Consider the following 24,409-nt stretch of genomic DNA (forward strand, 5'->3'; position numbering starts at 1 on the left):
AGCCGGCTCCAGCTTGAGGCCTCGGCTGCTGAAAGCAGGGATCTGGGTTTGTTTGGGTTCTATAATTGTAACATTGTTTCAGTCCTGCTCGCTTCAGCTCTGACGGCTGAAAGCAGGATCCTGGGTTTTTTTTAGCTTCTATAATTGCAACAATGTTTCTTAAACTGCAAGCTCAGAGGCCGGCAAGGCAGGCAGGGAACGTTGGCTTCCTCCGTCACTGGAGCAAGCAAGCCTCCTGTTCGCTTCAAGCTGCCTGGCTGCTGGCCGCCATCTTGGTTGGCAGTTAATTTGCATATCGCCCTGATTAGCCAATGGGAAGGGTAGCGGAGGTACGGTTAATTACCATGTTTCTCTATTATTAGATAGGAGGATTATCAGTGGTTTCAATCTCTAGTTTTTCTACTAGATGATGAGCCTTATGGGGACAAACGGCATGTCATAGTCATCTCACTCTCTTTCCTGTATTGCTCAGCACCTAAGAAGCCTTCTGAGAATGGATGCTAAGAGCAGGTTTTAGAGAGTGATATGTGGAAAGGTGAGCAGTGAGTGTGGAAATACCAATAGATACCAAGTCTGAAAAGCCAGTGTGAGGGTGGGAATTGCAGGCCAGAAGTTCTGTTAGGCCAATTTCTCAAGCACCCCTCCAGGAACCTCCTTTGTTGTTGTTTAAGTCCATCCAGCTGACAGCAGAAATCAATGATCAAACTTCTTATGCAGACACTATAGGCCCGGTGCACAAAATTTGTGCACTCAGGGGGGGTCCCTCAGCCCAGCCTGCGCTGTCTTGCAGTCTGGGAGCCCTCGGGGCATGTCCAACTGATGGCCATGTTTGACAGGTGGAGTGGCATATGCCATCAGTCGCTAAGGAGGCAAGCCTCTGTGCTTGCCAGCTGTGAGCCAGCTCAGGGCTTCGAACTGAGCGGCACTCCCCCTGTGGGAGTGCACTGACCACCAGGGGGCAGCTCCTCCATTGAGCGTCTGTCCCCTGGTGGTCAGTGTGCATCATAGTGACAGGTCCAGTCATTATGCTGTTAGGTCAATTTGCATATTAGCCTTTTATTATATAGGATTGCTACCAGGTAAGATGATGCTTGCAGAGGACCCAAACCTGATTCCAAACCTGGGAACCTGTTAAGGGCTGTGACCATATCCTACTCATCTTTAGACCTCAATTTCTGAAAATATAAATTAGAGATTTAATTGGGAAATTCTATTAAATTCTAGACTTTCAAATTAAATCATTTTAAAAGCCTCACAGATCTTCCCTCCCCCTGCCCTTCTCCAGGTAGGCTGAAATTATTGCAATTCTTTCTTCCTGGTAAAAAATATACTCTCCAATTGTTGGCAACTTCGTTATTATGAATCAGATCTTCTTTATCTAAATCGTATCTAAACAGTAACATGTTTTTTGGGCCCTGTGCCAAGTACCAAAGAAAAGAAATGGCCTTTATGAAATGTCTAAAGGAAGCCCATTTTTGCTTTAGCTGCGTTGATTGGAAGAACACTCTCTAGTGTGAGCCACAGGGTGTACAGTCTCCTCTCTCATCTGCTTCTCTGCCTGGCAATTAGACTCTCTCTCCACCTCAGGGCTGTTTCTGGCTTTAATAACCCTGTGATTGGGTATTCACACTGTCTCAGGGGGAAGTGGCTGGTACCTGGGGCTGTGGCGTCTGATCACTGTACCTGTGACATCCAGCTCCACTTTTCTGATGCTTGGGGCTTGTTAGGAAAGACTGACACTCATCAGTGGCAGCAGGTGGACCAGGTACCTGGGTGTTATCCTGTGGCCTTGATAACCTCCCATTAGAGCAGGGGTCTTCAAACTTTTTAAAAGGGGGCCAGTTCACTGTCCCTCAGACCGTTGGAGGGCCGGACTATAGTTTAAAAAAAAAAACTATGGCCAAACCGGTTTGGCTCAGTGGATAGAGCGTTGGCCTGCGGACTGCAAGGTCCCAGATTCGATTCTGGTCAAGGGCATGTACCTTGGTTGCGGGCACATCCCCAGCAGGGGTTGTGCAGGAGGCAGCTGGTCGATGTTTCTCTCTCATCGATGTTTCTAACTCTCTATCCCTCTCCCTTCCTCTCTGTAAAAAATCAATAAAATATATTTAAAAAAATAAAAAAAAACTATGAACAAATTCCTATGCACACTGCACATATCTTATTTTGAAGTAAAAAACAAAATGGGAACAAATACAATATTTGCATTTGCATGTGGCTCGCGGGCCGTAGTTTGAGGACCCCTGCATTAGAGGGTATGTAGTGGAAAGAGCATTGTCTGAGTCATCAGATTCCGGTTCAAATGTTAGCCCCATCCTTGCTACCTATGCAAGCTGGCCAAATCGTTTCACCTGACTGAGCCTCTACTTCTTCAGTGGAAAGGGTATCATAGTGTCTTTTTCCCCCCATTGAATTGTTTTGAAGGTTAAATGAGCTGGCATGGATAAAGCACCTGTGTCTCCCTTCCTCAAAAATTTTTATACAGGGGTGGGCAAAAGTAGATTTGCAGTTGTGAGTACAAAAAACATAGAGTTAATAAAGCTGTTGGAATAATCATAACCTGCATGTCTTTTTCCATACAAACAGCTATAAAGCTACTGTTGCCCACCCCTGGCGAAGTCCCAACTCCTGGTTTCTCAGAATGTGACCTTACTTGGAAATAGGGCTGTTGCCAATATAATTAGTTTAGGATGAGGTCAGTGGGATGGGTCCTAATCCAATCTGAGTGGTGTCCTTACAGAAAGGAGAAATTAGTACATAGACACACAGGGAGAATGCCATCTGGGGAGAATGGCAGAGATTGGAGTGATGAATTTGTAAGCCAAGGAATGCCCAAGATCGCCAGCAAAGCACTGTAAGCTAGAGGGGAGGCATGGGACCGGGCTCTCTCACAGCCCTCAGAGGCACCAACCCTGCGGACACCTTCTCTTGGACTTCCAGCCTGCACAACTGTGAGACTGTAAATGCCTGTTTTTTTAAAAACCACTGCATGTGTAATACTGTGTTATCATAGCCCTAGGACATGGACACACACCTGTCACTCAGTGGTAGTTCTTCACCTTTCTTCTCTCTCATCACTTCTCCTCCTGTGGCCTCCTAATCAAATCCGTGTTCTGCAGGACCCCTCTGCAGGTGTCCACCTAGGTGTGCAGCATGTCCTGTGTCTGATGTTCCAGATGGCACACGGAAGAGCTGTCCTCTTTTGTATGAGATGCAATATGTATTTTTTAACCCTCTGGGCAGTGCCTGCAGTAATCTTGTACACACACATCGTGCTGGGAAGATTCGACAAGAACTGCCTCAGGAGGCCAGCCTGAAAAGGAACAGCACATATAATCATGTTGCTGTTCTTGTCATTGTGAAGCAACACTTTTCCGGCATCTCAGAGAGCTGGGAAATGAGGGATTATTTTCTTCCAGTCCTCCTGTCTCTCCTATAGCAGGAAAAGGGATTCGAAGATGTGGTGGAGACAGCGGAAGGGAACAAGAACAGCTTTCCTGAAAACATCCTAAGTGATTTGTGCCGTATTAAGTGAGCACAAACCACCTCACTCAGTTCTTCATATTCATTGAGCATGGTTAAAATTGAAAATAGAGTTCCATCTGGGTTGAAGTTCAAGGCTGTGCCCCACCGCCTCACTGACATTTCCTTAGCATTGGCCCTATTCGGTACAGATGTTCTATGGAGAAACTCCGCCTGACTGGGCAGTCCTTTCGTTATGGCCACACTGAGCAGCTTTGTTGTAAGGACATTCAGACTCGGGGAACCAGCAGCACTGGTCCACTGGCTTGGAGGAGCGTTTTCCAGCCACAGGCAAAACACAGGCTTCTCTTTTCTACCGAGCCATATTGAACCCTTTGCCCTGATCTGAGAACCGAGGATATCGGCACCTTCAAGTGTTCCAGGCAGCAGTGAGGGAGCCAGAACCCTGCAGAGCGAGCCGCCTGCAGGCTGCGAATTTCCAGCAGAGAGAGGATGTTTGAAGTATCAAAAGCTGCACACCTGTGGGTGGTTTCCATACAGGGACTGAGAGCAAGAGTAGACAACCCATGACCTCTCCAAGACACGCCTTTGCGGAAAGAGCAGTCCCTTTTTCTTTTCCTAGAAGTTGCTGGCAGAGAAAGAAGATGAGGTTTGTATAGGTTCTGGAGAGAAAAGAGACAGTGGGGCCATATCAGAGGGCACTGGAGCTGGACTCAGGCACGTGCATTCCATTCGTGCACCTGCGTAGTTATTAGGTGGGAAGAAGTATCAAAACGCCTGCACCTGCCAGAACCTCAGTTTCTTTATGTGTAAAGCAGGTTAGTAATAAGTTCCTGACAGGTCTGTCGCCAGGATTTTGTGCAGTGGTGGATCTGAATATGGCTTGCCCTTGTGTTTATCTGTCAGCCTGTTTTCTCTCTCCCCATCTATCATCTGTCACATCTATTGAATGATTAACACATGCCAAGCACTTTGCTAAGTATATACTATTAATTAATTACATACCTAACGAAGGCAGTGTGATTGCTCATGGTAAAAATATGTTTCTGGAGCTCAAATACAGTCCAGCTGTCTGTGTAACCTTGGTCAAACCCCTTTACCTCTGAAAGACTTGGTTTCCTCATCTGTCAAATAGGGATGATCAGTGTCTACATTATAAGATTTTTGTGACATCATGTTTGTAAAATATTTTCACAAAGCCTGGCACTTAGTAAAATGATCAATAAATATTAGTAAAAATGATTTGTTGAAGAGTGATTTTCTCTAACTGTTAAAGGGGGCACACACGCAGCCCTGTAAGGTTGTTGATGACTCAATCTGTGACTTGATTTTAATTGTGCTAGAAAATGTGTTTTGTAAATTAGTTGATTTCTGTGTGTGCCTATTTCAGTTTATCTTTATTTTAAAGAAATTCTTCAATATGAACTAAAGAGAAAGGGGCATTTGTTAATGCCTGGGAATGGAATTAATAGGTTGTGGGAGCAAGAGAGCATTTTGGAAGTAACTAAATTTATCATTTTGAGAGAACTGGGAGGCAAGACTCCCCAAAATTTGGGCTGATGGGCAGAAAGTGGGAAGAAGAAGGTGAGCTATGGAGGTGGCCTGGCATATGGGATAGGAGACGCTCATGTTCCTGAAAGAATAAATTATGTGCCCTGGCTGGTGTGGCTCAAGTGATTGGGCATTGTCCTGTGCACCAAAAGGTTGCCTGTTCAATTCCAGGTCAGGGCACATGCCTGGGTTTTGGGCTCGATCCCTAGAGGGGGATGTGCAGGAGGCAGCCAATAGATGTTTCACTCTCACATAGATGTTTCCCTCTCCCCTGCACTCCCCTCCCCTCCCCTCCCTTCCCCTCCTCTCCTCTCCCTCCCTTCCTTCCTCTTCCTCCTGCCAATAATAATCACTAGTAAAAAAATTAAATAAATGGTGCAGGAAAATGCACAGATATGCAAACATGTAGGATGTATTCTGGGACCTGGGTTTCACTGGGCTTCGGTTAGCTGAAGCAAAAAGTATATGTAGGGGGAAATGGCAGTGAGGAAGAAGAAATTATTCTTTTTTTTCCAATTTAAAAGACTGATCTTCACAAGGGCCAGGAATTTGTCTATCAGGTTTACCTCTAGCTCCCTAGTCCTTAGCAAGCAGATGTACAATGGAAATTTGATGGACTATTGAATACATGGATGAAATGTTCTTTTTTATTTGGTTTGGAGGGGAGTAGAACCCTTGAAGACTTTTGAATAATGGAATGACATTATAATAATGTCCTACAAGAGGAGCAATCTTGTACTTCTCTAACAAATGGTTAGGAGGAGGGAAAAATTTTGAACAGGGAAACCAATAGACCATGGAATTATCAAGGTGACATTTGAGGATCAGACTAAGTGAGGACATCTTAGAAAAATTATTTCTAATTCTTAGAGCCTGTGTGAAAGACATGGCAAAGAAAATGGAAATCAACAGGCTCTCTAAAATGTCTACCTGGGTACACTGCCCATGGCATTTACTTATCTGAGAAATGTTACCTGCCGGGTGCCGGGCACTCTCTTAGACACTGAAGGCTCAACCATGAATAAGAATCACAGTGGTTGCACCAGGCCTGCAAATACCTCACAGCGTGCTGAGTGCTGTTGTGAATGCTTCTGTAAATGAATTGTTAGATTACAATGTTGTGCCTGCACTTTAACTTGGTCCTTATGAGGCTTCATGGGAGAGGGTAAGGGTTGGGATGGCAGTGGAACTGGGCATTGAGAGGGAAGAGCCAGGTTGAGTAAGGAGAAATTGGTCATCTGAGTTCTGTACATATTAAATTTTGGCCATTGTGAGAAACTCAGATGCGAGCATTCAGAGGGCAGATGGAAATGTGGGCACGAGCTTAGGAAGAGATTGGAGCTAAATATGTTGCCTGGATGTCCTGTGGGAGAGGGTGAGGTTATCGAGTGAAAAAAAGAAGACCATGGACAGAGCATTAGAGAATACCTCCATTAAAGATCTGGAAAGAAAGGATGCATAAATCAGGAGAGAAGGAGAACCAAAATAGTCACAGAAGGAAGCATAAGAGGATAACTTTTGCCATAGCTGGTTTGGCTCAATGGATATAATGTCGGCCTGTGGACTGAAGGGTCCAAGTTTCAATCCCAGCCAAGGGCATATGCCTGGTTTGCGGGCTCAATCCCCAGTAGGGGGCAGGAAGCTGTCCTTTGGTATGGAGGGATCGAGGCGAGTGAGCTTGGAGAAAGGACCTTTGCATGCAATAATTCCTTATGACTTTATCTTCATGAGAGCATAGCCTATGGCCAGAAGGTCTCCACAGTGACCTTTGGTTGTAGCTGTCTCACATTTAGTGATTTTGGAACCAGACTATTCAGTTTGTGGACTGTCATGCTCTTGGTTGCCTTTCTGACACTTGACTTCTCATTAATTCCTTTCCTAAAAAAAAGGTGTAAAAGACTTGTATTCCCAATGTCAGTTCCCCTTACTTCAACTGGAGTTACACACTTTCTCCATAATAACAATTCCCCTGAACACAGACATCTTTAGCACCCACAGAGAAAACCTGAGCTGGCATTCCCCAACCCCCAAAATTAGAGCCCAGACACAAAGGTGGTGGATCGCAGGGGAAAGGGGTTGAACTTTGGAGTCAGATGGACACATTTAACTGCAGAACGCCCTCTCCCTGGCTGACTGACTTAGACAACTCATGTCACTCTTGGAATCACAGTTTCTGTTCACCTACAAGTTCCTAGTACCATTCCTGTCCCAGTAATTTGGAGCAGAGTTTGATAAAGGCTCATTTGCATCCGCTTTTCTGATCCTGCTCTTTCTCGCCTTAAACCCTGGTGGTTGTCCATGTCCCCCACTTTGTATAAATTGTGCATATCATTTGAGACCTGGCTTCAGTCCCACCTCTTCCTAAAAACTTCCTCTGAGGGGCATTCTTCAAAGTCCTGTGTCTCTCCTGCCAACCCCTGGGACCCTGCTCAGTATAACGCAGATGCTGGTTGTCCCTGGGCTGACCTGGACCATGGCTTCTATTGTCCTTACCTTGTTTTTCTATCTTGATTTCTTGTTTCAGTTTTCAGAGGTTTATGTATTACTTCACTGACTTGATTGTAAATTCCTTCAGGGTAGAGAAAGGCCTTATAATTTATAGCACCTACGATATATAGCTCTTTTTTCTTTTCAAGTTTTTGTCATTCAATTCTTTAGAAGACATGGTCTAGTATGGGAAATACATTACTTAGAGGCAAAGAGACCTGGGTTTGAAATAATTGGCAGTCAAATGAAGATTGTGTGTCATGGAAGAAGTTACCTACCCAAGGTGCACTCTACTTTCCTTATCTCTAAAACTGAAAAAAATAATAATACCTACCTCATAGGGACTTTGATGGCATTAAACACCATGTAATTGGTCTTCAATTATGATATTTGCCACCACTTCCCTGAGCCTTACTGAGCAGGTGTGCAATAATGAATATGTCCATGTTGTCAGGATCCCTTTGGAAGATTTGCTCTGGGACCCTTCACATCCCTTAGTCCCCTATTGAAATGCCACCTCATCCATGTAGCCAGACCTCCCCATCCACCAGAATGCTGATTCTCCCCTGGTGCTTTCTCTGCTCTTTGGTGCCAGCTCTATTTATTACACTTCATTCTGCCTTTTTGAAACTATGTTTCTTCCACTAGACTGGGGACTTTTTTTAAGCAGTAAATCCATTTTACTCATCTCCTTGGGGAGACAACTTAGGTACAGTGGAAAACACATAAAGATGTGGAAACAGACATAGCCAGAGTGAGTTCTGGATAAACCACATCTCCTATTGGCCATGTGAACTCTGGGCAGGTTGCTTGACCTCAAAAAGTCTGTTTTCTCATCTGCACAAAGTGAGGTCAGAATACCACTTAGAGCTGTAGGACGGGCTAAATGAAAAGTAATATATGTAAATGTCGATCACGCTACCTGGAACCCGATAGGTGTTTCATAAATGGTACCCCCAGCTTCTGGCACAAGGTCAGTCACATAAGAGATTCTCATAAAATGTTGGCTGAATTACACTAAAAGGGATTTAATACTTATCTCTGTTTTCCTTTGATCCCTTGTATCCTACTATCGTTGATTATCAAAATGTGTCTCATTTTCTCCCTGGCAATCTACTGCAGTGGTTTAAGAAGCATTTAAGGTCATGCTAGCGACCGCATTGAGCTCTTTAGAAGGGAGAAGCTTGCTGAAATCAGCAAGACTGTGTAGGTATTCATGATTTTGTTATCTGATCAAAAAGACCTGCGTATTTTTTGTTGTTGGCAGAAAAGGGACCACAAGGAGTTGTTTAGGAGATAATTGCCTCTTACATATTAACTTCATTGAAAGATAGGCCATTCAGGGAGATAAACTACAAAAATTACTTTGAGGCCTGAGATTTTAGTGATAAAAACATGGGAAAGAGCATCTCAATCCCAAATGTTTCTCCTTTCTTGGCTTACTTAGCAGGTGAGAATCAAGAGAGAGAATTGGGGATAAAGCTAGAATCCCTGGGGCAGTGAATTGGGTGCAGCCATCCACATCCCTCTCTTTAGCAAACATTAAATGACTATCTCCCTGTGCCCCAGTAGTGGGTGAGGGACTAGACCAAGGGTGAGGAACCTTTTTTCTGCCAAGGGACATTTGTATATTTATAACATTATTTGTGGGCCATACAAAATTATCAACTTAAAATAAATTAGCCTGCTATGTTTCATCAAACATTTAATTAACTCACCCCTAATGCCTTGGCAGGGCCAGACCAAATGGTTTTGCAAGCCTTATAAGGCCCTCAGGCTGAATGTTCCACACCCTGGAATTGACGTACAGCAATTCAAATCCATTACTAATGAAATTTTCTAGTTGTGAGTAACAGTAGTCATCATCAGTGGACTTAAATATAAGAGAGGGACATACCATAACGACCCAGAGGCGTCTCACAGAACCTCAGGAATGGCATGTGTGAACTGAGCCTCTGGAAAGACCACCCAGGAATATGGAATTAGTAAGAATCCCAATGATACTTCTCTTTGTGGTCACATCTTTTTCCTTCGCTTTGTTACAAGACCACCTTTCTCTTACCAATGGCAGTAAAAGATAGCCCCCTGCATTCTACAGCCTCATGCTCAATTCTGGTCACAAGGAGAGACTGACTCCTCTGTCTGCTTCAGTTCCCAATTCCTCAGTGTGGGCCTCTAATCATCCCAGTGTGGACCAGGTGTCACTGTCTGGTTCAGTTGAGAGGGGTTTGAGGGTGGGATCATGTTGTATACACATGGCCACTGCGGGCAGCTGGGGGTTTAACCTGGGAGATCTGGGTGCTATATTAAATGGTGTGTACTCTTTTTCTTTCTTTCTTTCTCTCTTTCTCTCTTTCTTTCTCTCTTTCTCTCTTTCTTTCTCTCTTTCTCTCTTTCTTTCTCTCTTTCTCTCTTTCTTTCTCTCTTTCTCTCTTTCTTTCTCTCTTTCTCTCTTTCTTTCTCTCTTTCTCTCTTTCTTTCTCTCTTTCTCTCTTTCTTTCTCTCTTTCTCTCTTTCTTTCTCTCTTTCTCTCTTTCTTTCTCCCCAAGGATATTTTTCCATTAATTTTTATTTTTACTTTTTAGAGAATGGAAGGGAGGGGGAGAGACAGAGAGAGAAATATCAATGTGAGAGAGACACATCGATTGGTAGCCTCCTGCAGGCAAGACAGGGGCTGGGGATTGAGTCTGCTACCGAGGCACATGCCCTTGACTGGAATCGAACCCGGGACGCCTTCAGTCCACAGGCTGACCCTCTATCCACTGAGCCAAACTGGCTAAGGCAAAAGGTATTTACTCTCATTTTTTAAAAATATTTATTTATTAATTAATTTATTTATTTCAGAGAGGAAAGGAAAGGAAGAGAGAGAGAGAGAGAGAGAGAGAGAGAGAGAGAGAGAGAGAAACAGAGAGAGAGAGAGAGAGAGAGAGAGAGAGAGAGAGAGAGAGAAACATCAATGATGAGAGAGAATCATTCATTGGCTGCCTCCTGCATGCCCCATACTGGGAATTGAACCTGAAACTTGGGCATGTGACCAGGAATTGAACTGTGACCTCGACCTCCTGGTACACAGGTCAACGCTTCTAAAGCAGCGCATGGAGGAGCCTAACCTCCTCCTTTGCTGCCACTCCCACCTCCTCCCCCTTGATTTGTCTGCTTTGATCACACTAACTTCTTTCTGTGTTGTAAACAGGCCAAACACATTTGCTCCTGGAAGGACTGCCCTATTCTTGCTGATCACATCTCCTTTCAAATGTCACTTCTACAGAAATGCCCTCATGGGCCAGCCTTTCTAAATGAATTGTTCCCCACCCTGTCCCAGTCACTCTTCATTTCGTCAAACTATTTTATCATCCTCATAACACTTATCACTATCTGAACCGATCCTGTTCATTATTTATTTGCTGGCTTCTTATCTTCCTTTTGCTTTAAGGTCAGAGGCTCTAGGCCAAGAGGGACTTTCTCTCTCTTGCTCATGACTGGACCCTGGGAACTGGGCCAGTGCTACATAGTAAGCATTGCACACGTGTGTGGCATGCACGAGCATCAGGCTGCCTGTCAGAAACCCTGCAATGTCTGGGGGCACTCCGTCACTGTCTCCTCCTGCACATTCCACTTAAACCCTCCATCACAGAGATTTATCTCCGAGTTTAATCAAATGTAATTTATATTGAAGCCTCCTCAGTAAATAATTGATTTGCCCTCTCTGTTGTCTTCATCACAAATACTTCTTTGTACTCTAAAGAAATAATTGAATTTGTCGATAGCATACACAGCCCTCTTGTGTAGAAGGCAGATGGAAGATAAAGCATGAGTCTAGCTCACACCAGAATAATCTGGGACCAAAATAGTCCCCCTTAAAAAATAGTCTGCAAACAAGTTGGCAGCAGAGATGCCCAAATAAAGCCTCTTATTTTTCGTAATGGAGATGATCCCCTGAAAGTTGTAGCTGCCACAGGAAAAAGTTCTTGGCCAATCACAGCTGCCTGTGAAGATAGAAACCCTTCTTTATTAATTAACCTGTCTCCGTCCAAGAGCAAGCTTTCAAATGCCGACGAGTGCCCATGCACATTGGGTGGCCCCTCCAAACTGGGGGTTTGGCCCTGGCTGGTGTGGTTCAGTTGGTTGGGAGTCATCCCATTCAATTCCTGGACAGGGCACATGCCCTGCTTGCTTGGTTGCAGGCTCGATCCCTGGTAAGGGGCGTGCAGGGGGAAGCCAATCAATGTTGATGTTTCTCTCTCTCTGGATGTTTTACTCTTTCCCTCTCACTGAAAAATCAATATGAGCCCTGGCCTGTGTGGCTCAGTTGGTTGAGCATTGTCCCATGCACCAAAAGGTTGCTGGTTCCATTCCCATGCACCAAGAAGTTGCTGGTTTGATGCCCAGTTTGTGGATTCAATTGTAGTGAGGCAACAGATAGATTTTTTTCGTCTCTCTCCTTTCTTCTCTCTCCAAATCAATAAGTACATATTTTTAAAAATCAATAAAAAGTACTGGGGATGGGGCTGTTCTGTGCTGCACTGTGGCCCCAGCTCACTGAGGAAATCTGACCCTCCTCCTTCTGTCTTTGGTCAGTTGCCTGGCTTTCCATGGTCCATACATCCAGAAGGGACAAGATATTCCCAAGTCATGCAGTCATCTCCCCTCCCCGTTGCGGGCTTCTCCAGTAAAAGACACTGGGAAAGGTACATTTGGCATCTGTTTCCGCACAGTTTTCTATTCCGAGTCCACACCTTTCTGAAGTGGAGGAAGGGGAGGTGAAGATAATGAAGTGTCAACTCTGACAAGTGTAGGAAGATTCCATGCATCCTCACTGGGAAAAATTCATCCTCCTTTCAAAGGAATTCTCAATATTGTCTTTCTTTACACTGTTTTAATTGGAAACATCTTGAGGGTCCAATAATAGGGCATTGGATATATAAAGTTTGATACATCTATAGGATGGGATATTGTGAGCCCCTAAGAATCACATCACAAAAAAAAATGCCAATATGGAGGAGACTATATAAAAACACTGTCAAATGAAAGAAGCAAGCTACAGACTTCCAGTAGGAAAACACGGTTGGAAAATGTGTGTGTGTGTGTTTGTGTGTGTGTGCACGCACGCGCACACACACGCGCACGTGCTTAGGAAAAAGTTTGCATTCACTTTGTAATTAGGGGGGGAAAGCAGTTGTTTTAAAGAACAGAAATAGGAAACGTTTTAAAAATGTCTCTGCTATTTCAGGTTTGAAAACAAGATTGTCTTCACTTGTCATCAGCTCCCAGGGCTTTGCAGGTGCCTCATCTCTGCTATCATTGCACTTGCCAAAGGGAGACAAGTTGTGAACGTTAGAAAAGCAAACTGCACTGTCTCTCCCACTTCTGGTGGCAGCGAGAATGCCCTTGGGTGGGTAGTCACCCCACTCACCCCTGCAGACTCAGCTGCCTACACAGGCTGGTGAGCACTCCACAGTTCCACTAGGGGCCTGTGAGCTGCATTTGTTGAGGGGTGTGAGCTCTGGATTTACCTTCTTGATCTGGCTTAGCCTCATGGAGCATTAATATCAGTTCTCATGATCTGAGCACTCAGGCTGCCTCTGAACCCTGCACCCATCTCTTTTAGATCATTGCAGGCACTTGCTGGCTTGCTTCCCCATATCAAGACCCTCTCTTTCAGAACACTCGCCCTCAGATGCATTGATTTTGTACTGACTTTGATCGAGTTCCCAGGAAACCAGTGGCAGAAACAGATTTGCTGTGGGCAGCTTATTTTGGGGTGTGCCCTTCAAATCAACCCTACTAGGAGTGCAGGTGGCAGGACTGGGCAGAGGGAGGAATTGAATGGTGATGCAGCTACATCAAGGCTTCGGCTGATTCCACTGTTCCATGGGGAGCTCTCAAGTTGCCTTTCAGAGTTGTCTCAGATTGAGGCGGGAGGCATGGGCTTTTGTACCTACCCCAATCGAAGCAACCAGTTATTGATTGGATGCAGCTACAGTGGGGAGAGGGAATGAAGCGAGGGAACAGGGTGTTGGGTGAGGTGCCTCTCTTTGGCAGAGGGCAATTCCCTGAAATTGACTCACCCAAGAGCCTTCCCGGGCCTGCATGTCACCTGCAGGGAATGAGTTTTCAGACCTGAAATTGGGTCTGGGAGACATACCCTATGTAGCCTGCAGTTCACAGGAAAGGAAGTGAGAATAGTGTCCACATGTGATAGCACCCAAGAGCTGCCCTGCGGTGCTAGATACTTCCCATAGATGAGTACACACCGGTTTCTGCAGTAATCCTGCAAGACAAGCATTATTATCCTCATTCATAGAGAGGCCAAGTGGCTTGCTCTAAGCCAAGAGGCTCCTAATGGCAAAGTCAGCTGAGGACCTAGGTATCTCTTGGACTCTTTTCTTCCCCACTCACTACCCTGCCCCCCTCCTTCCTTTGATTATAAATCCAATTTTCCTGTTATACTTAGTATGCGTCATTCTGCTTTGCCTTTGTCCATGCAGGCACTGCAACCATCATATGACCCTTTTGGTTGCAAATGACAGATACAAAAATAAATGTAATGACTAGATTCAGACCTGTTCTTCCCCTGCCTCCTGCAGTCCTATTTCTTTTTTTTAATCCTCAGCCAAGGGTATGTTTTTATTGATTCTATAGAGAGAGTGATGTAAAGGGAGAGAAACATTAATCTGAATGGGGATTGAACTTACAACCTGGGTATGTGCCCTAACTGGCAATCAAACCCATGACATTAAGGTGCATGGGACGACGCGCCAACTAACTGAACCACACTGGCCAGGGCCTGCAGTCCTATTTCTTACCCGCCCTCAAGCTTTAGATTCTCTCCATTAATGCTTCTTTTGATTGATTTCATTTATTTTTCAGCACTCCTGGATCTGCCTTTTCCTAGCTCTGTGATCTTAGACCAGTCTTTACCTCCTGGAGTCTCAGTTTTCTCACCTCTACAAGAAGGGACTAATTTTGTATGCCAAGCTAGGTTGTTGTAAGGAATAAAAGGACAACAAAGAAGAACTCACATGTTGTTCAAAGCCTATTCTGTGCCCTGCACTGTGGCATCAACATGAGATAAAGTATAAGTTTTACCCTCTTTGCTCCTTGGCCACCAGGAAAAAGACACAAGTCCAGCCATGAAAAGATCAGGGAAGTGAATGGTGTGCGCCGTCACCAGGGACCAAGTGTACAGATCAGGCTGACATGAGAAGCCAGGCTGGTCCTGGACAGTCCTTCATCTCCAAGTTAGCAGGATACACAGAGCTCTCCGGTGTCCCAGAGGGACTTCAGGAGGACTCAGCCCCACAGATTACAGATATCTTCACAGTCTTCAACTAAATATATACTAGTATATATTTATTTTTTATTTAAAAATAAATAAATATTTTTATAGTTTTTTTATTGATTTCAATGATGAGAACCATTGATTGGCTGCCTCCTGCACAGCCCCTACTGAGGATCAGCCCACAACCGGGGCATGCGCCCTGATGGGCAGTTGAACTGTGACCTCCTAGTTCATGGGTCAATGCTCAACCACTGAGCCACACCGGCCATTTAGGCTGTGACTAAAATTTAAACTTGGTTTTCCAAAGTTATAAGACACTCTATATGTGTTTTGGAGGAGGGATGTTGGAAACACAGGGTAAAAATAGTCTTCCCGCCCTAACTGGTTTGGCTCAGTGGATAGAGCGTCAGCCTGCTGACTGAAAGGTCCCAGGTTCGATTCCAGTCAAGGGCATGTACCTTGGTTGCGGGCACATCCCCAGTGGGGGGTGTGCAGGAAGCAGCTGATCGATGTTTCTCTCTCATTGATGTTTCTAACTGTCTATCCCCCTCCCTTCCTCTCTGTAAAAAATTTAATAAAATATATTTTTTAAAAAAGAAAGTTTTCCCTACTAAACATATTTACTTAGTCTCTGCAAATGAGTTCTACGTACTCTATGCCAGGCCCTGTCTGGTGTTTTGGGGAGGCACAGGGAGCACATGTCAGCCCTACGGGAGCAACAGTCCATGCTCTCGTGCCCGGGAGTCACCACGAGCAGTGGGAAGCATGCCCCAGTCTTACTTGGCATGATCATCCCTTCACTTTTTCTTCAGGGAAAGTTGGATGGGCGTTTGAAGGGGCACTGCTAGGAATTTGTTGGTCTAAGGATTTTCTGGAGTGGCAGGCTGTGGCCCATGATTGATTTCTTTCCTTATTAAGAGTTTATTGATGATGCCATACACTTTTAATAATAGATTTTTTTAAAATTAAAATTTACAAAGACACAGCATGGGCAAAACAAACAAACAGATACCAGTAGGAACTGTCAAACAAATACCAGTAGGAATTGTCAAGGAAATGAAAGAAGGACCAATGTCAGAGCATAAGGATTGGGTCACCAGCCCCAGCCACTGTGGCATAGTAGTTGGAGCATTGCCCTATGGACCAAAGGGTCTTGGGTTCGATTCCAGGTTAAGGGCACATACTTGGGTTGCAGGTTCGATCCCTGGCCCTGATCACAGGAGCCAACCAATGGATGTGTCTCTCTCACATCGATGTCTCTCTCCCCCCTCCCTTTCCACTCTCTAAAAACCAATGGAAAAAATATCCTCAGGTATGGATTAAAAACAACAAAGAATTGGGTCACCCATAGGGGATCACCACAGGGCCTCCCTTACACTTTGGTGGCATCATCTGGCTCAGCCTGGGCATCCTGAACTGAGGCTCAGCAGTGCAGGGTCCCAGAGCCTCCAGCTAGACTCTGGCGTCCTAGCGCCTGGCTTTGGACAAAAGGTGCCAGGGCACTCCAGGTGCCCCTTATCTGGAGCTCCTCTCAGAAGCACCAGTGAAGAATGTTTTTATAGAAACGGTGTACAGGAATCGTAGGTTGAATATGATTTTAGCTCTTTAATTAGTTTACCTATTAGCAGTAATGACAGCAAGCATGTTCATAAAAGCGCATTTGAACAGCCCCTGAAGTGTGCTGCTCCCCTTATGCTGCCCACTACCCGGCTAGGTAATTACAGCAAATCAGCATTCTCTCCCAGGCAGCCAGCAGACATAATTATTTGTCCATTGCACATCAACACCTGGATAATTGCAAGGAAGAATTCTTAGTAAAATAAGTTCTCTCTGCGGCTGAGCTCTGAAATCCCTCCCCCCACAATCTGTTCTTAAATTGGACAACCTAACAGACAATAGGGTGCTTGCAGCAGGGGACAGAATCATGTTGGACAGGCTGGAAAACACAAACTCTCTTTGAAATTTTCTTCATCAAGATGGATGGCCTGGTGATTCAGACAGATACACAGAAGAGGGGAGGATGTCTCAGTGCGGGCACTGTGTTAATAATTCATAAGGTGATCCCACTGCCTTCAGGAAGGAACATCCTGTTCCTAATTGCACCTTTATTCCCAGACAACCAAACAGAAAAATGTTCCCTAACAGTTGGGACCATTACTCCTACGGCAGTATGACTTTGCTGCGGTTAGCTTTGGGCCACTGGTGCTTAATGTGAAATATATTAGGTGGGGAGGAGGCAGGCAGTGAATATTTACTGAGTGACCCCCATGTGCCAGTGAGTGTGCTAAGAACAAATGTATATTATCTCCTGTAATGCTAACTGTCCTAGAGAGGAGTGCAAATAACTATTAGTACAGCATTGTACAGGTGGAGAGTCTGACACTCAGGGGGGGTGTGCAGGAAGCAGCTGATCGATGTTTCTCTCTCATTGATGTTTCTAACTGTCTATCCCCCTCCCTTCCTCTCTGTAAAAAATTTAATAAAATATATTTTTTAAAAAAGAAAGTTTTCCCTACTAAACATATTTACTTAGTCTCTGCAAATGAGTTCTACGTACTCTATGCCAGGCCCTGTCTGGTGTTTTGGGGAGGCACAGGGAGCACATGTCAGCCCTACGGGAGCAACAGTCCATGCTCTCGTGCCCGGGAGTCACCACGAGCAGTGGGAAGCATGCCCCAGTCTTGCTTGGCATGATCATCCCTTCACTTTTTCTTCAGGGAAAGTTGGATGGGCGTTTGAAGGGGCACTGCTAGGAATTTGTTGGTCTAAGGATTTTCTGGAGTGGCAGGCTGTGGCCCATGATTGATTTCTTTCCTTATTAAGAGTTTATTGATGATGCCATACACTTTTAATAATAGATTTTTTTAAAATTAAAATTTACAAAGACACAGCATGGGCAAAACAAACAAACAGATACCAGTAGGAACTGTCAAACAAATACCAGTAGGAATTGTCAAGGAAATGAAAGAAGGACCAATGTCAGAGCATAAGGATTGGGTCACCAGCCCCAGCCACTGTGGCATAGTAGTTGGAGCATTGCCCTATGGACCAAAGGGTCTTGGGTTCGATTCCAGGTTAAGGGCACATACTTGGGTTGCAGGTTCGATCCCTGGCCCTGATCACAGGAGCCAACCAATGGATGTGTCTCTCTCACATCAATGTCTCTCTCCCTCCTCCCTTTCCACTCTCTAAAAACCAATGGAAAAAATATCCTCAGGTATGGATTAAAAACAACAAAGAATTGGGTCACCCATAGGGGATCACCACAGGGCCTCCCTTACACTTTGGTGGCATCATCTGGCTCAGCCTGGGCATCCTGAACTGAGGCTCAGCAGTGCAGGGTCCCAGAGCCTCCAGCTAGACTCTGGCGTCCTAGCGCCTGGCTTTGGACAAAAGGTGCCAGGGCACTCCAGGTGCCCCTTATCTGGAGCTCCTCTCAGAAGCACCAGTGAAGAATGTTTTTATAGAAACGGTGTACAGGAATCGTAGGTTGAATATGATTTTAGCTCTTTAATTAGTTTACCTATTAGCAGTAATGACAGCAAGCATGTTCATAAAAGCGCATTTGAACAGCCCCTGAAGTGTGCTGCTCCCCTTATGCTGCCCACTACCCGGCTAGGTAATTACAGCAAATCAGCATTCTCTCCCAGGCAGCCAGCAGACATAATTATTTGTCCATTGCACATCAACACCTGGATAATTGCAAGGAAGAATTCTTAGTAAAATAAGTTCTCTCTGCGGCTGAGCTCTGAAATCCCTCCCCCCACAATCTGTTCTTAAATTGGACAACCTAACAGACAATAGGGTGCTTGCAGCAGGGGACAGAATCATGTTGGACAGGCTGGAAAACACAAACTCTCTTTGAAATTTTCTTCATCAAGATGGATGGCCTGGTGATTCAGACAGATACACAGAAGAGGGGAGGATGTCTCAGTGCGGGCACTGTGTTAATAATTCATAAGGTGATCCCACTGCCTTCAGGAAGGAACATCCTGTTCCTAATTGCACCTTTATTCCCAGACAACCAAACAGAAAAATGTTCCCTAACAGTTGGGACCATTACTCCTACGGCAGTATGACTTTGCTGCGGTTAGCTTTGGGCCACTGGTGCTTAATGTGAAATATATTAGGTGGGGAGGAGGCAGGCAGTGAATATTTACTGAGTGACCCCCATGTGCCAGTGAGTGTGCTAAGAACAAATGTATATTATCTCCTGTAATGCTAACTGTCCTAGAGAGGAGTGCAAATAACTATTAGTACAGCATTGTACAGGTGGAGAGTCTGACACTCAGACAAGTTAAAGGACTTTCCCAATATCTCTCTCTCTCTCTCTCTCTCTCTCTCTCTCTCTCTCACACACACACACACACACACACACACACACACACACGAAGTCCCAGAGCTACTGCAACACCTTCTGACTCCAGAGTCAGGCAACTGCACCCCCCTTACTAGCAGCGTGGCCTTGCCCCAGTGGCCTCACCTCCCTGTGCCCCAGTCCCCTCCTCTTCTGAATGGGTGTCAGCTTTGTCACCAAGGTGGCAGTGAAGCTTCAAGGAGACCCTTTCTGAAAATAGGACATGCCTGCTCGTTCATAAGACATCTGCTCATATAGCTGTGACACAAGGTGAAGAGTGGCAAATGCTATAGCAGAGTATCTAGTGAGGTCACCAGATCCCCCGTGGCCTAATGGTTGAAAGCATTATGGTTAAAAGCATGGAAGTTTGCATAACACTTGGATTCAAATCCCGGCTGTGCGAGTTGAATAGACATTTCCCCAGAGAAGGTATGCAAATGAACAAGAAGCACATGAGAAGATGCTCAATAGCAATTGTCCTCAGGAGAATGCAATACAAAACCCTGATGAAATGTCACCTAAGGCCCATAGGATAGCTAAAGCTGGAAAGACAGAAAGGGGTGTTGGCAAGAACACCTGGTAGAGAAATGGAAACCTGCCTACTTGGCAGGTGAAGTTGTAAGCTGGTAGGGCCACTTTGGAAGAACGGTTGGATATGTCCTAAAAAGTTAACCATGGAGTTACCAACAATTTCCCTCATGTGTATAATACAAAAAGAATTGAAAAATACACCCCAACAAAAACTGATACACAAATGTTTGTAGCTGCATTATTCATAATAGTCAAAAGGTAGAAACAACCTAAATGTCCATCAATTGATGTGGTATATCCATACAATGAAACATTATTCAGCATAAAAAAGGATTTGAGGTTGGAATACATGCTATAGCGTGCAGTAGCCTTGAAAATGAGATGTTGAGGTCTACATGTTGTATGACCCTATTTATATGAAATACAATTTGCCCCTACAATAGGCACTTTTATGGAGAAAGAACATAGACTAGTAGTTGCCTAGGTCTGGTGGGTTTGGGGGAGATAGGGAGCAATTGCTAAGGGATACAGTGCTTCTTTTGGGGATGATGAAAATGTTATGAAATTAGCTAGTAGTGATGGTTGTAAAACTATGAATGTACTAAAACTACTGAATTGTATACTTTAAAAAGGAGAATTGAATTGGGATGGGAGTTATCTATCTATATAAAAGCCTAAGCGACCATCGCAACTGAATGGATGACCAAACAGGCTGTGTGGGGCGACCAGGCTGGCAGGGGGGTTAGTGAGTGGTTAGGAGCCAGCGGTCCAGGATTGTGAGAGGGATGCCTGACTGACAGTTTAGGCCTGATCCCCAGGATTGGGCCTAAACTGGCAGTTGGACATCTCCCGAGGGGTCCTGGATTGTAGAGGGTATAGGCTGGGCTGAAGGGACCCTCCCCCCGCCCCCCGCCATACATGAATTTCATGCACCGGGCCTCTAGTATGTCAATAAAGCAGTTATTAAAAAAAAATCAGGATGTGCTGTTGATGTTGAGTGTTGGTGTCATCCCCTGTAATCAAGGCTCATTACAATGTCTAGCTCAAAGAGCAATATAAGGATTAAATGGCAGACTGTAGGTAAAACTCTTAGTCCATGCTTGATAATAGATAGTGATGATGTTAATGTTTTTCTTTAAAGATGTGGCCTTTCTCTTGTCCATCCTGAAGCATAGGGTCAGTGGGGCTTTCAGTGAAATAAGTTGGGGATTCATGATGACTTGGGACGCATGAAAATGGACCCTCTCTCTAACACCCTCAAATAGGTTGTGCCTCTGATGGTACGGCCTTATGGCTCTGATAGCTGTTATTTATTTCTTAACTAATATAACTGAGACCTTGCTCAAGATGTGATCATGAAAAATTACCCTTTTAATGGTGGAGTATTTAATGAGAAACTGGATTATCTAGTGCATAAGTGCCCTTCATACAAATTAGCTTGGCCCTGGGTCCTAATCTAAATTGGGTTCCCTACTTTCCTCTAAATGGCCTAATATTTTCTTATTAATCTCTGCCCTTATTCACCTGATCTGGCTCTGCCTCCGCTTATGAAGCCTCCTCCTTGGCAGAGCTCCGGCCCTGACAAATGTTTCCTGCGGCTGCCTTTGTGTCTGACTCATGGGCAGTTTTTAGACATGACGTGCAGGCTGGAAACTGTTCCATTTTTAAGCTGTTTTTCCAATGAAGTTTTTGTTGTTGTTGTTAATCCTCATGTGAGGATAATTGTCCATTGATTTTTAGAGAGAGTGGAAGGGCGGTAGGGAGGGAAGGGGAGAGAGAGACAGAGACAGAGAGAGAAACACAGAGAGAAAGAGAGGGAGAGAAACATTGATGTGAGACATACACATTGATCAGTTGCCTCCCAATCGAATTTGCAACCCAGATATGTGCCCTGGATTGGGAATCGAATCTCTGACCCTTGGGTGCTCAGGCTGATGCTCTACCCACTGAACTACACTGACCAGAGCTTTCCAATGGAGTTTTAATGCTGCCAGTGTACTGAGTATCAACTGTTTGGGGCCAGGCAAAAGATGGGGCTTTATAGGAAGTTGGGAAGATGAGAAAAATTTCATCATAGTGACTAAGAGAAAGGGCTTGAAAACACTGAACACAAGCAAAACCACAGGTGTGGGCTCCAACATCAAATAGGTCTGGATTCAGGTCCCACTTAGTGAATTTGTACAAGTTGCTTAATCTGTAAAACCTGAATAATCGTACCCACCTCTAAGTTTTTTTTCTGGGACTAAACAAGTTGGTGCATATATATTGTTCATTAGATTCCACATGTATCTGAGATAATGTGATACTTGTCTTTCTCTGACTGGCTTACTTAGATTCCACATGTAACTGAGATGTGATACTTGTCTTTCTCTGACTGGCTTATTTCACTTAGCATAGTACTCTCCAGGTCCATTGATGCTGTCTTAAAGGGTAAGAGACAGGGGGAGGTGACCTGTAATACCACGGGCCCTGTTGTTTAGCTAGATGTCCATAGAGGGTATATCATGGCAAATGTTCTCCTCTTTGTTCGTAGCTTCAGTCTCTGACATCTGCCCTCACTGAAACCCTGGAGACTTAATTTTTACATTGATTACAATTTCTCACTAATCATTCATGTGTTATATTTGCTTTATGGAATATTATTCAAAGGCTAGAATATGCTAGGAGTCAGCGAAGATGCAGTGGGAAAAACACCAACTGGGGGTTGGGGATCATAGGAGGCCTGGCCTGCAGACCTTCCTCCTTTGTGCTCTTCTGCCCTCATAGGGAATCTTCCACATGCTACTTTTACTGGGCCTCCAAACTGGTGACAGCTACCTGTGATAGAAAACTTAACACCTGAATACATGCTTTGCGCTACCATCTCATTTAAGTTACTATTCATAACAACTCTGGAAATAGAAATGTAATCTTCATGCAACAGGCAAGGAAATTGAGGCTCAGCAGATAGGTTAGTTGGTTTGCAAGGGATAGAATCATGGTTTAAATGAGGATGTCTGACTCTAGAGTGTGTACCTTCTTACATACCCAGCACAATGCATTTTTACTTGCAGTCACCAGAAACTTGAGCTTCCATGGGCATAGACTTTGTCTCATTTACTGGTACCTGTTGTCAGTGAGTAATAGCATCTGGCACAAAGATGCTCAGTGAGAGATGAATGAATGAAATGCAAGTCATGTTTTGTCTATTGAAAAGTATTGTACAATGGTTAGCTATTGCTGCTGTGTGTGGGTTTTTCCCCTATTTTAAGCATTTTCTCAAATAATTTTCAACCCAGCCTTATGGAAATGCCTTAGTTTTGCACATCATATGGATACATAGAGCGAAAAGGGCTGAGTTATCATTAATGCCTTCAGCTCTAAGTGTCTGACTGTTGAGGGAAGGCATGAGAGAGGGGTATTAGAAGTTGAAGTTGATGATGTTTCAGGCGATAAAGAGCAGTTTGCAATGCCTTAAACTGTGATTAGTTTGATGAGGTTAGAATTTTGAATTCCTATGTAGTCATATTTTTTCTGACTATGTAAACTTGGATAGGCTACCTGGATTCTCTGACCTTCATCTTGATCATCTGGGAAATGGATATGGTTGGCTTATTGTGAAGAATGGGGATACAGTTTATAAAACATGTTATATGCATAAGTACTCAGTTCACAGTTACTTTACTGCTCATATTTTATGTGGATATGTTTGAACTTCTGGCTGATGTGTCTTAGCAAAATATTATGTTAATAATAGTATGTTATTGGGAAAGCCTGTTGGAAGCCTGTAGACTTCCACACTACTTCCATATCAAGTAGTGTGGAAGTCTATTTTAGTACACACATGGGTTGGCAGAAGAGAGATTGTAAAACCATTTTTTTTATAATTGTCGTGGGTCATTACTTGATACAAAGCAATTACTCTGGAGTCTCACTATAAAACAACCCATGGAATTGGGTATAAGGAGGATCTTGGATTCTGGCCAAAGTCATATTAAATGCTAGAAATTCTATCGGAGCTCAGTGCTAAGAATGTCAGTGGGTGATTATCCTTTATTGAAAACCTAATGTGTAGCAAACACTGCATTGGGTACTTTACACATGTTGCCTGATATATTTACCTCGATGCCCTTTTGGGGTTGGTTATTCTTAACTCCTTTTTTTCTGTCTGAGAAAACAAAGGCTGAGAGAGCAGAAGCAGTTTGCCCCAGGGTTTGAAAGGGGAGCCAAAATTTGCATCCAGGAGTACTGCCCTGTTTTTTTCTATTTGGTCTACTGTTTGACTTTCCTAGAACACAGCAAGAGAGCCAACTTCGGTGCCTTGGGTATTCAAAGCCAATAGGCCCTGAACGCCTCTGTCTCTGAATCCTGCTTTCCTCTGTTTTTAGGTCAGGATCGCAGCGAAGCCACTCTGATAAAGAGGTTTAAAGGTGAAGGGGTCCGGTACAAGGCCAAACTGATCGGGATCGACGAGGTTTCAGCAGCTCGGGGAGACAAGTTATGTCAAGATTCCATGATGAAGCTCAAGGTGCAGTGCAAACATTTTACTTTAAATATTATGGGTTTAATATGGCTGAGAGAAAGAAATGATTGCACAGTCATTATGGTAAAAATGTTATTTACTCATTTATCGGTAAATTATTTACTCATTTGTTGAGTCACTGATGAATCGCTGCCTTTACTCATTTTGAAGAGATTTCACTCATTCAGCAAAAGTTCATTGAGCACCTCCTATGTGG

General features: G+C 44.3%; 1 protein-coding gene across 6 annotated transcripts in view; it reads left to right on the plus strand.

The window, feature by feature from the left end:
* DAB1 (Dab, reelin signal transducer, homolog 1 (Drosophila)) overlaps positions 1–24,409 on the plus strand; it is a 1,114,147-nt gene that overhangs the window by 961,120 nt on the left and 128,618 nt on the right. For all 6 annotated transcript variants that reach the window (XM_014542563.1, XM_014542562.1, XM_014542565.1 and 3 more), the window contains one exon: positions 24,059–24,198. In XM_014542563.1, the coding sequence (XP_014398049.1) occupies positions 24,059–24,198 (140 nt within the window). The remainder of the gene's footprint in view (positions 1–24,058; positions 24,199–24,409) is intronic.

The sequence above is a fragment of the Myotis brandtii genome, unplaced genomic scaffold (genome assembly GCF_000412655.1).
Source record: "Myotis brandtii unplaced genomic scaffold, ASM41265v1 scaffold304, whole genome shotgun sequence".
NCBI lineage: Eukaryota > Metazoa > Chordata > Mammalia > Chiroptera > Vespertilionidae > Myotis > Myotis brandtii.